Source organism: Triticum aestivum, chromosome 7B, assembly GCF_018294505.1.
Source record: "Triticum aestivum cultivar Chinese Spring chromosome 7B, IWGSC CS RefSeq v2.1, whole genome shotgun sequence".
Taxonomy (NCBI): Eukaryota; Viridiplantae; Streptophyta; class Magnoliopsida; order Poales; family Poaceae; genus Triticum; species Triticum aestivum.
The window spans coordinates 708,333,971-708,345,609 of record NC_057813.1 but is presented as its reverse complement, the minus strand read 5'-3'; the positions used below and the strand labels follow the sequence as shown (position 1 = coordinate 708,345,609).

The 11,639-nt window shown below is 45.4% G+C and overlaps 1 protein-coding gene across 1 annotated transcript; it reads left to right on the top strand.

Annotated features, from left to right (window-relative positions):
- The first annotated feature begins 1,383 nt into the window (after positions 1 to 1,383).
- Positions 1,384 to 4,413, top strand: LOC123159444 (uncharacterized methyltransferase At2g41040, chloroplastic). Its single transcript, XM_044577281.1, has 7 exons — positions 1,384 to 1,718; positions 2,281 to 2,387; positions 2,481 to 2,703; positions 2,925 to 3,118; positions 3,420 to 3,531; positions 3,887 to 4,003; positions 4,098 to 4,413. Exons 1-7 carry the CDS (start codon positions 1,563 to 1,565, stop codon positions 4,233 to 4,235), a joined length of 1,047 nt encoding a protein of 348 aa, XP_044433216.1. The 5' UTR covers positions 1,384 to 1,562; the 3' UTR covers positions 4,236 to 4,413.
- Positions 4,414 to 11,639: the final 7,226 nt, after the last annotated feature.

Sequence of the window (11,639 nt, the reverse complement as noted above, 5' to 3'; positions counted from 1 at the left end):
TAGAAGTGCACGACAACTATGAGGATGCTTGCATACGGAGCTCCCGGTGGTTCACTCGACGACTATGGGCGCATGGGTGAGTCCACGACCATTGAGTGTTTCTACAAGTTCTGCAGGGCAGTGGTGGCAGTGTTTGGACCGCAATACTTGCGATCACCCAATGCTGAAGACACTGCTCGGATCTTAGCACAGAATGCAGCAAGAGGATTTCCTGGGATGCTTGGAAGCATCGACTGCATGCATTAGAAATGGAAGAACTGTCCATTTGCTTGGCAGGGGTTGTACAAAGGCGCCAAAGGCGGTTGCAGTGTGGTACTTGAGGCAGTGGCCACACATGACCTCTGGATTTGGCACTCTTTCTTTGGGATGCCAGGAACTCGCAATGACATCAACGTCCTGCAGTGCTCCCCTGTCTTTGCCAAGCTTGTTGAAGATCATTCTCCTCCGGTGAACTTTGTGGTCAATGGGCGGCACTACAACAAGGGGTACTACCTAGCTGATGGCATCTATTCGAGATGAACATCTGTGAAGACTATCTCAAACGCTGTGCTAGGAGGCAAGAAGTCCCACTTTGCCAAGGCTTAGGAGGCTTGCAGGAAGGATGTCGAGCGAGCATTTGGTGTGCTTCAATCTTGATTTGCTGTTGTCTGGTACCCTGCTCAGACCCGGTCGAAAGATCAAATGTGGAAGATCATGACTTAATGTGTCATCTTGCACAATATGATCATTGAGAGCGAGCAGGAAGAGCCAATGTTTGACACTGAACCATACTACAGGCAGGGTCCTCTTGTCCAAGTTGATCACCGGCTACCGGCGACCTGGACTGCCTACCTCAATATGCTTCAGGAGATCCGAGACCCACAGGTGCATCAACAACTGCAGCAGGATCTGATGGAGCACCTGTGGAGGATCATTGGCGATGCCTAGCTCGATGTGTGATGAAATATGAGTTTTTATTTGTTTAAATTATATAACTTATATTGAACCATTTGTTGTTGAACTATTTGATTTCTATTGATTTTCTGTGATGAACTATGTGACAAAAAAATATTTATGTTGAGAATTCACGGCGAACCATGCCGAATATGGGCCAACTCACGCCGATGTCGGGCCATTTTTCGTCGAAAGTGGGCCGAAAAATGAGCCGACATTGGCGCCTGGGGGCGACGGCTAGGTGCCCAACCACCCCAGAGCCGATTATACCGCTGGCTCGCTCCGAGGCGGCGATTTTTATGCCTACTGAAGGTGCCAACGGCTGGAGATGCTCTAATTACCCGAACCAAGGACTCGGGAGGTGACCGATCTGCAATATAGCCGGTCGACCGACGTCGAGTGCTGCCCATCTAAAAAGAGAAAATCTGGACCCAACGGGCAAGGCGCGAACGGACGGGGCTGGCGCCACGCCTGCTGAGCCCACCACCACCACCACACCCCTGCTCCTCCACTTCCGGAGCTTGCCAAACACCATTTCTTTCCTTCACTTCTCTTCCACGGCGCGTCTCCACACTCCAGGCTGCACCGTACCACTGCAATTGCTTTGCAGCTCCGCGTAGGCGTCGCCCATGGAGCTCGCGGTGAGAGCCGCGGCGGCTTCCTGCTCCTCCTCCCCGTCGCTCCATCCCCCGCGCGTCCCCTGCCGCCTTGGCCGCGGCCCAGGCCTGCCGCTGCCGGCTCGCCGGGTGGCCGTCGCCGCAGCGGCGGCCATCGTCCTCGACCCGGTATGTGTTGATTCACCTACCTACGCCACTAGCTGATTCACATCTCAGGAGAAGCAAGATAACGCGTTGTGTGTGCTAGAAAAAGCGGGGACGATTGTCGCACCACAAGTGTTCGGTGTTATGTCTAGGCGGGGCTTTGGCAGGAACCAGGCTCTGTAGTTGGTCGGAAAGTAATCAATTGAGTCGAGATAGATGTAAGTTTAGCAGAGCTTTTCAGTTTGGGGAGATGATGTGTGAGTCATGGCCTGCACTGCACCAGATGCAAAGATTGAACCTCGCATGGTAGATTAGTGACTCAGCTAAATGGTTATATGGCTGCTGCTGATATCCGTATTTCTGTTGCCTTACATGCATAGGATGATTGGCCTCTGCAATCTAGCTTCCACTATTTAACTCTGAAGAGCTAATCTTGCTAGCAAGCGGTCGCGTATGCTTCAGAAAGAAGCAGCCTGTTTAATACTCCTAGCATAGTTTACAGTCGCGTTAAGTGTAAGCATTTGATGTTATGCCAAGGTTGGACTTTATTTCTACCATGTGAAACTGATGATCACTATGCAAACAGTTACAGGAGATGAAAACCGAGCAGAATGATGTTTCGAAAACTGAGGTCTTTGCGTGCCCTGTTTGCTATGAACCGCTGATAAGGAAAGGGCCGCCAGGCATGAACTTGTACGTCTAAAGTCCATGAATTATCTTCATCTCTCATGCATATCTGTTGGCTGGATTAGGATTTATGTTGTTTGGCTTCTACACATGTCCCAGGCCGGCGATATATAGGTCCGGATTCAAGTGTTCAAAATGCAACAAGTCATTCACCAGCAAAGATGTCTTCTTGGATCTCACTGTCACCTCAGGAATGAAAGAATACAGTGAACTCAAGCCTGCTAGAACCGAACTGTTCAGGAGCCCGCTCGTCTCCTTTCTTTACGAGAGGGGGTGGCGTCAGAACTTCAATCGGAGTGGCTTCCCTGGCCGCGATGAAGAGGTACATTTCTAGGACGCCTCACTCTTCTATTGCATAGACTTAAGTTGTTGCTGCTCGCTAAGTTCTTACATACCTGGCTTGTAAATGCATACATCCGTCGCAGGTAAGATTTGGTGCTTCATGTTTTGTTGTTGCAACAAAAAATGATCACCACTCTTTCATGTCTACATAATATTCATGTTTTTATGCATATAATTCTGATGTACCGTTGGTTTTATCAGTTCCAAATGGCTCAAGACTATTTCCAATCAGTCGCTGGTGGTATACTCGTTGATGTCAGCTGTGGCAGTGGCTTGTTTTCAAGGAAGTTTGCAAGCTCTGGGGCATACTCATCTGTGATTGCTTTGGACTTTTCTGAGAATATGCTCCGCCAATGCTATGACTACATCAAACAAGAAGAAACCCCTATGAACACGTGAGCTTTCCTTCGTGCTTATTTTGAGCGTTTCCTGTGAGGCTTGAAAATATGTCTTGCAACATCCAACTCTAACAAACCGTCAAGTAGACAACTTGGGCCATCACAAATTTTTGTGTGGGAACTAGTGCTTTATTTTAGTTTAACAACATAAAAGATTACGATCTATGTGTTCAGCATGTAATTGAACGATATGTGATAATCTGCTCCCTCACTTCAATCTGTTACTACCTCAGAATGTTCTTTTTGTTCTAAGTACAGTACAGCAAATACTTACTGTTTTCTTCTTTTGGTTCTGCAGGAACCTCGCACTTGTAAGGGCTGATATTTCGAGGCTCCCTTTTGCTTCATGTTCAATTGATGCCATTCATGCTGGAGCCGCTATCCACTGTTGGCCATCCCCTTCAAATGCGGTACAGTACCTGTCTCGTTTTCACTTTTGATTCAATATTGTTCGTGGTTCATAACTTAACATATTAAAGCTAGTGTCTTCTGAATTGCTATTTTATCCGCCAGAGTCCACTGAACAATTAGCCAATCCAGAAAGCTTAAACCACTTTGGGCATTACATGAGAAATAATGTTCTGTATTTCTGTTAATTATTGACCACTGAATGCATCTATAAAGTCAACCGCGATAGTTTAGTGCTTAGTTAGTTTGCTTTGAACAGCTTTGCGCAGGAACAGGGCATCTGACCTGCTGTACCTATCTTTTTGTCATATAAACTTATTCATCACCATGACATCCCCACTGCTGTTTGAAAACCAGATAGCTGAAATCAGCCGTGTGCTGAAGCCCGGTGGTGTATTTGTAGCGACAACCTTCTTATCCACCCCCACGAACAGCGGCCCGTTCTCTATTGACGCACTAAGGCCACTGAGACAGGTAAAAGAAGTCGTCGATCGTCTAGCACTAGTACTTATGTTCTGCGTGGCAGAGGTTACCTAGCCTGATGCACCTTCTCTGCTATGTGCTGCAGATTGTTGGGCCAGTGAACAGCAGCTACAACTTCTTCACCGAAGGAGAGCTGGAAGACCTGTGCACATCCTGTGGCCTGATCAACTACAGCAGCAAGGTGCAGAGGTCATTCATCATGTTCTCCGGGCAAAAGCCATAGCTGAGTACCATATCCAGAATTTCTCTGTATAGCCAGCCACGGTATATATATATATAGCTGTGCTTTTTTTTTACGGGTATATGTATAGCTGTTATGGTTAAATCAGGTGGTGAGAATGTAACTTAAACCGCATTAGGCAATTGAACCAAAATGCATGGTCTCTGACTCTGATGAACAATAGTAGCATTTCTTCAGGTTCAGGCATCGAGCAAAAGTTTTACACCTGAACAATTGTGTTGTTTCTGCACCATAAATAAACTTTAAGATAACTGCTGAACTATAAACCTTTTATGGTATCCATTTCTAATTAAGCTTGATAACGACCTGAACATCTATTAAAATCTTCAAGGGTAAAGACTGAATTCCTTTCTAGAGAAGATCAAGAGGGACGTATCCTGAATGGATGAAACCCAAGAGAGTATCGGTGCAAACAATCACACCGGCTGAGTGTTTGACAGGATCTCGTCATCAACCAATATGATTCCCAGGATGCACAACAAACCTCACCATACAGCAGCAAGAAAGAAACTATCGTAGCTACTACTCAGCCTGCAGGCTGTCCTCAGGGTACAAGCAGACATTCCGGCACCTCACGATCGCTCAAGGTACAAGCAGAGTGGTGAAGAAACCTGCTGTTTGGAGGCAGCGGCACCAAGCTTTTTTCAGGTCGAGGCGTGTCACAGGTGCCCGATTCGAGCTATCAACTGCATTATTCCTCGAGCAAAGTGAGACTGCTTGAAGCAGTGTGTGTTACTGGTGCATATCCATTCACCATTCATATCATAAGATCATAAGCTTCCAGCAAAATGTGTCATGGTGTTAAATGAAAGGTCAAGCTAACTACAGCACTGTAGCAAACCTGGCAAGCCAACAGGTCGGAGGAGCGAGCGCTATTCCCATTCACAGGGCAGTTAGGCAGGAGACAGAAGCTGCCCCACCTAGATGGTTCAATCTACTCTCTACTCTCGACACACTTAATATGAAAGCCTATGCTTCACAGTTCTGGAAAATTAACAGAACTCTTGTTGCTGGGCCACTGCTACACCAAAAGTACTGTATGATGTTTCGTGTAGCATTCACGAGTGCAACTTCATTTTCGAGGGTAATCAGCTGCTAGCCTCTTAATCTTTTCGACGCAATCCTTATCTAGACGAGGCTTGATCCTTCTTTTCACATTTCCCTGGAATTCAAGAAATGTAAGAGATGAAAAATCAGTGGTGCTCCATGATGATTTTGATAAAAAGTTATGATATAAAATCTTATTTTTAGATATGGGCCCGACTGTGAAGGCTTTCACTAGGTTTCTCCACTTATCCTAAAAGATTAAACAAAACATAAAAATTAACATCTTTTACAATAAAATATATATAGATAAATAAAAGATGAAAAGAGAAAGTGTGGAATACAAAAAAGCACTGAGCAGAGAGAGCATGTAATGCTTGTGCTTTAGTGCAATTAATCAACAATTTACTATACCTTAAGATGCACCGCTGATCGAACTGATATTGGAAACCTTTCATTCTTCAACTTAGTCCATGGTCCAACCCCATATACAGATACGCCATCCACTAGTTCTTTCACCTCTTCAGATGTCCAATGGTCATTGTTTCTTCTGCTCCCATGTTTTTGGCCTTCACTTGCAGAACACAAGTCCCGGGAGCATGGTTCTACGTTTATCGACCATGTTCCTCTCTCACGTGCACTTCTCACACGACTTCCATGCCTCCAACCACTTTTTGGTATGTAATCTGGACCACATAGCATATGTGTTTAACTACTTGAGACAATGGCAAATGGGACATTGCCACGAATGGAGCCTTCATAATTCATACCTAGTAGATCGCAGGTCCCCTCCTCCGGCGGTGTGGCGCTGGGCGCAAGCCTCCTGCTTCTCCGGTGACAAGGCACTGGGTACATGGCCCCTCCTCCCTCTTCTCCTCCTCCGTCGTTGAGACTGGTGGTGGTAGGGGCCTCCTCTTTCTCAGGCAACGCCTCCGGTGGAGCAAGCGTTTGTATTGTCAAGTCATGATCACTAGTTGGTGAATAAAATTTGCATTCAATCTGCAATGATAAAACAGATTTTCAACGCCATTTGCCATGTTCATTTGTTTTGCGAGTTTGTACTTTTGCATGTGCGAATATCTTGCCTCATGAGTTAAACTCGCCTCCTTTGTATAAGTAGGAATGAATGCACCTGCAAGGAATCATACATTATTTGGTTTCAAAGTCGAACCATGGATAAATTGCTTACTTGTGTAACGAAGTTTGGAATAGACTGCAACAATTAAGCATCGTACCTTTTAGCCACGTATCCAAATCATGGGGTCCTTCTAAGAGTGCTTGAAAGTCCATGGTGCCACAATCCACATATGTTGAGTGAACTTTAATCTCCGCCTGCCATCAAGAACAATGAAATATATGTTGTTATTGTGCTGAGATTTGGACGAGCCTGTTGCGAACTCTATATCCAAGTCAGATTTGATAAGATCTAAAGAGTGGGAATATATGAACTATGCTTGTTGGCATATATTACATCCAGTTAAAATGAAGCTTGAATAAACCATGGAGTATGCTTCAATACTTTTTGACCATTTTGGTTGTGCTTATACTCTTCTTTCAGATAACTTGCGATTTTATAGTTTAGACATATAGGCCGGCTCCACTTTTATATTGAAATATTGAAATAAAACCAAGCATCCAACTAGTCATCGTCTCTAACATAGATATGTGAACTGATCAACAAAGTGAATACCTGTTGGCTTGGAAGAGGATCGGCTAAGATGGGCTCCCAAATGTCAACTTGTTCCATTGTGTCAGTGAGCAGCTGCCACACTTCACTTGTCCAATGTAGGAAACTGAAATCACGGCTAGAGTTAATGTGTTTATTTAATAGTACTACATACTGTAAATCGATTGATGAAAAAAAATACTTATTCCATCAAGTAATATATACTTTACATGCATGTATGATAAATCCAGATATATAGTTCATGTGTATATTTAATTGTTTATATTTATTTTTTCTGTATCACTGACCAAAATATTTGCCCCCATTAGGCTGGTTGTAATGGGGATACTAGTGTATGATACTACCTCCCTAATGCCTAGTATCATATATTAGTATCATGTAGTACTCTATTTATTGTCATGTATGACACAAAGTAGCATATCATTTATTATGATACGGTATCATGATATGATACTTCATCTTCTCTTTCTTCATTTAAGGTTGGTCATAATGGTAGTACCATACTACCTCCGTCCTGGTTTATTGGCCCCCTTAATATTTTGTGCTAAACTTTGACCATAGATTTATCTAAGAAAATAATAATGCATGTCATCAAAAATTATATCATTGGATTCGTATTTGAACATAGTTTCCAGTGATATATTTTTAGTGACATGTATTATTATTATTTTAGTTAAATCAGTGGTCAAAGTTTGGCACAAAATGCTAAGGGGACCAATAAACTAGGACGGAGGTAGTAGCTAGTATCATGCATGCCAACTAGGCAATTTTGATGAGGTGTCATAGCATTAAACGAAGAAAGAAAAGATGGAGTATCATATCATGATACCGTATCATAATAAATGATATGCTACTTTGCCTCATGCATGACAATAAATAGAATATTACATGATACTAATATATGATACATGCATTAGGGAGGTAGTATCATATACTAGTATCATCTGCAGTATCATATACTAGTATCATCTGCATGATACTAGTATATGATACTCCCCATTACAACCAGCCTAATGCTACGACACCTCATCAAAATTGCTTAGTTGACATGCATGATACTAGCTATGATACTACCATTATGACCAACCTTAGTTGTTCGTCACGCTCCGCCACTACACAAATGTATGCCTGCAACAAATTAACTGCCCAAGCTAATTAATTAAGCGACACTACATAAAAGCCAGTCCAGCTAGCTAGCAATCAGATCAAGTACTAGTACTCCCTCCGTTCCTAAATATAAGTCTTTTTAAAAATTTCAACAAGGGACTATATACGGAGCAAAATGAGTGAATCTACACTTAAATACATTTATATACATCCGTATGTTGTAGTTTATTTGAAACCATTAAAAGGACTTATATTTAGGAACGGAGGGAGTACAAGGTAAATGAGGAAGTTCCTCTCTGATCTGCAGCTAAATATATCCATACTAATTCAGTAGCTAGTACGTACAGTGCTAATTCACTCTGGACAGAGGCCGGGTGATTAACGTACCTGTGTGCAGTGTGCAACCGCGCGCGCGCAGGGCCCCCGGGCCCGGTGCACCTGTCCGTCCAAGATCCTAGTTGCAGACGACGGGAGCACAGAACCTCGTTCCTCAACCTCTCCTGGATGCTAGCTACGGTGTGAGAGAGTGGCCGGCCGGGCGGTGGCGGCCTTAATTTATATGCACTTCCGGGAAGCTGCCCGGCCCCCGACACTAAGCTCGATCGAGCTACTACGATTGACGGAAACTAAACGTTCTTTCTAGTCTTATTACCTCCTCCATGGATGGATAAATGACATGATGCGATGTGAGCTTGGCCTCGCAACTTCCACGAAGCTTCCTCCTCCCCAAATATGAACCGGCATGGCACCATCCCCTCTTCATTTCTAGGCTCTAGCACTACTCTAGCTAGCTACGCGCCATTGATGCGGGTACAGGTCAGAGGGCAGAGGCTCACAGCCATGGCATATCGGTGCTGCTTTATACTCTCCACCACCAACTGCGCCGGTCAGGCCAGGGCCGCCAGGCGTGCAGTGATGATGGGCCGTCCTTTTCACTAGTTTGTGCAAACGGCTAGTGCAGGCTCATGGCTGTGCCTTTGGCTTAAAATGGTTACTGCCAAGCTTCACAGCAATGCATTATAATCGACGGATGGATAGACCCCGAGCCACCTAGCATGAGAGAAGAAGGTTTTGGTGCTGGTCGCCATGGCCGTGGCGCGGGCCGTTTCAACCGCGGCGAGGGGCGAGGCCGTGGAGATGGTGGCGGTCGTGGGCGCACGGCTGGCGGCGGCGGGGGACGAGGGCGCAGCCGTGAGAGCAACGTCTGGACCCGCAAGACGGCCGGGGCTTCCTCATCTAATGTCCCGTTCGGATCTGATGTGACTGGGTTCGATCGATGGGAGAAAGCGGCAGGGGCTAGTCAAGAGGCCCTCGATCATCAGGAGCGCTGGGATTCTGATAGGGGCGACAAATCTCTCCACAACTCCGACAAGCTACGTGAGATCCCCCCCAATCCCACTCCTCTGTCTATGCCTTCTGAATCCTGTCAAATATGCAATCTGTTGGGTCATCCTACTGCTAAATGTCCTCAAGCTATGTGTGTGAGATGCAAAAAGAAGGGTCATCTTTCTGTCATTTGCACTGATTTCCTCTCCTGGGAGTGCATACCTGCGATGTGCGATTTCCAAGCCAAGGGACAGGGTTTTCATTATATTCATGACTACTCTGTTAGCAATCAGAACAATGATAGGATTGTTAAGGTCATTATCACCATAGTTGAGGGGGAGATTACTACCAAGCAGCTAGTAGATGAGTTTGAGAAATACATCGGGCAGGGATGGCGCTGTTCAGCTCATTTGATTGCTCCTAATCAGTATGTGATGCGGTTTCCTAATCAAAGAGAAGTGGATAGAGCCCTGTTTGTGGAGTATATCACTCTTAAGTCTCTGGGTGTGGTGGTTCGTATCACTCCGTGGTCTGAGGATGTGGAATCTGAGGGTCTGTTGGAGGTGGGGTGGGTGAAGATTAGTAAGATCCCTCCCAATAAGCGCTGTGAAAAAAATGTTGCATTCGTTGGAGGCTTAGTTGGGGTGACTCTGGACATAGATATGGCTACTCTTCACCGTCCCTCCTCTGTTCGCGCCAAGTTGGGGTGCAGGAACATTGACAAATTACCTGCGTCAGCGGAAGGCTGTCTGGGGGGGGGGGGGGGGGGGGGCGATTCTATCGTTTCCAGTATGAGGTGGAGGAGGTTTTGGTGCGGAACACTATTCAGGATGAGGACCCTGTTCAGATACCTCGCTATTCTGGACAGAGGGTTATGACGCCCAAACGTAAAAGAGATGACACACCTCCTGATGATAAAAACAAGTCTTCTGAGAAGAACGATAACAAGAACACTTCCTCCTACCGGGGCGGCAAAGCCTGTTGCTTGCAGCCACCTGTCGAGGAGAAGCAAGATGAGCCTGAGGAAAGTTTAAACTCTGAAAGTGAGACTAGTGGATTGAATGGGCCTCTGTTGATTGAGGAGATGGCAATGGAACTTGCTGCCTCTTGCTCTCAACAGGAGGGTTCGGTGGTGGTCCCTGGTGGTAATGATGATGATCATGATCCTGTTGATCATGAGTCTGGATACAACCAAACCCTGAAGGTGAATAAAACTGTTACCCCGCTCTTTTCTGAATCTGTTACTAGTGCTATCTCTAATCCTGACCAGATTTCTGAGGTAATGGGAGAGGTGGAAGCAAACATGAAGATGTCGAACGACTACACGGTACAGCTCCCTCATCCTGACTGCGAGGAGATTATACCTACGCCACCACTTGCTCCTGACTTCATCTTTGGTTCAGCCAGCGAATGCTCACCTCCAGCATATGGACATGGAAGCAAGGGCTGCTCATCTGGCCAGTATCAGAAATCTGAAAGGTAACACTAGCACTGTTAATCACAACGCATTTGCTGTTTTGGCTGACAATGAAATTATTAGTCGTGCGTCTAAGATGGTGGTGTTAATTCCGGATAATGACTTTTCTTGTGTTGATATCCTGAGAGAGTTGGAATCTGTTAGAAATAATCTGGTAGAAAAAGACAACAAGCCTATAGATGACCAGGGGGGATGATATGTTCATTACCAATGGTTTGGGTAAAGATACCCCTTTGAACTTGACCTGGCTAGATCAGGATGAGGTCATTAATGAGAAACTGGTTAAATCTAAATCCACCAAGAAGAATAGGAAGAAAGTTGAGATTAGACTCCCTAGGCCTGTGACTAGGAGTCAGAAGAAGAAGGGTGAGATGGATATTGAGGTAGGTGGCTCTACCCTGCTCTCTCGTAGGGCCACCAGAACCAGGAAACAAAGCAATCGTTCCAAATGAGAGGCCTCATTTGGAACTGCAGAGGGGTGGGCAAGAAGGGAATGGCCACCTGCCTCTCTGACATAATTAGTGACCATTCCATTGACTTCCTGGGTTTGCAAGAGACTCTGAAGAGAGATTTTCCCGCTAAATTGACCAGGAAATTTGACCCCTTTGGCACTTTCCATAGGGAATGGGTGCCTGCTGTGGGTAGATCTGGTGGTATTTTGTGTGGCATTCGCAACAACACCCTGGAGTTATTGGGGTGCACTAGGGGCAAGTATGTGCTGCAGATGGATGTCAGGAATGTTAAG

Bases quoted from the DNA above. Each gene is read 5' to 3' on its own strand.
- LOC123159444 (XM_044577281.1), top strand. From the start codon at position 1,563: ATGGAGCTCGCGGTGAGAGCCGCGGCGGCTTCCTGCTCCTCCTCCCCG. The intron at 2,704-2,924 runs GTACATTTCTAG...TGGTTTTATCAG, and splicing joins TCCCTGGCCGCGATGAAGAG to TTCCAAATGGCTCAAGACTA. The intron at 4,004-4,097 runs GTAAAAGAAGTC...TATGTGCTGCAG, and splicing joins CACTAAGGCCACTGAGACAG to ATTGTTGGGCCAGTGAACAG.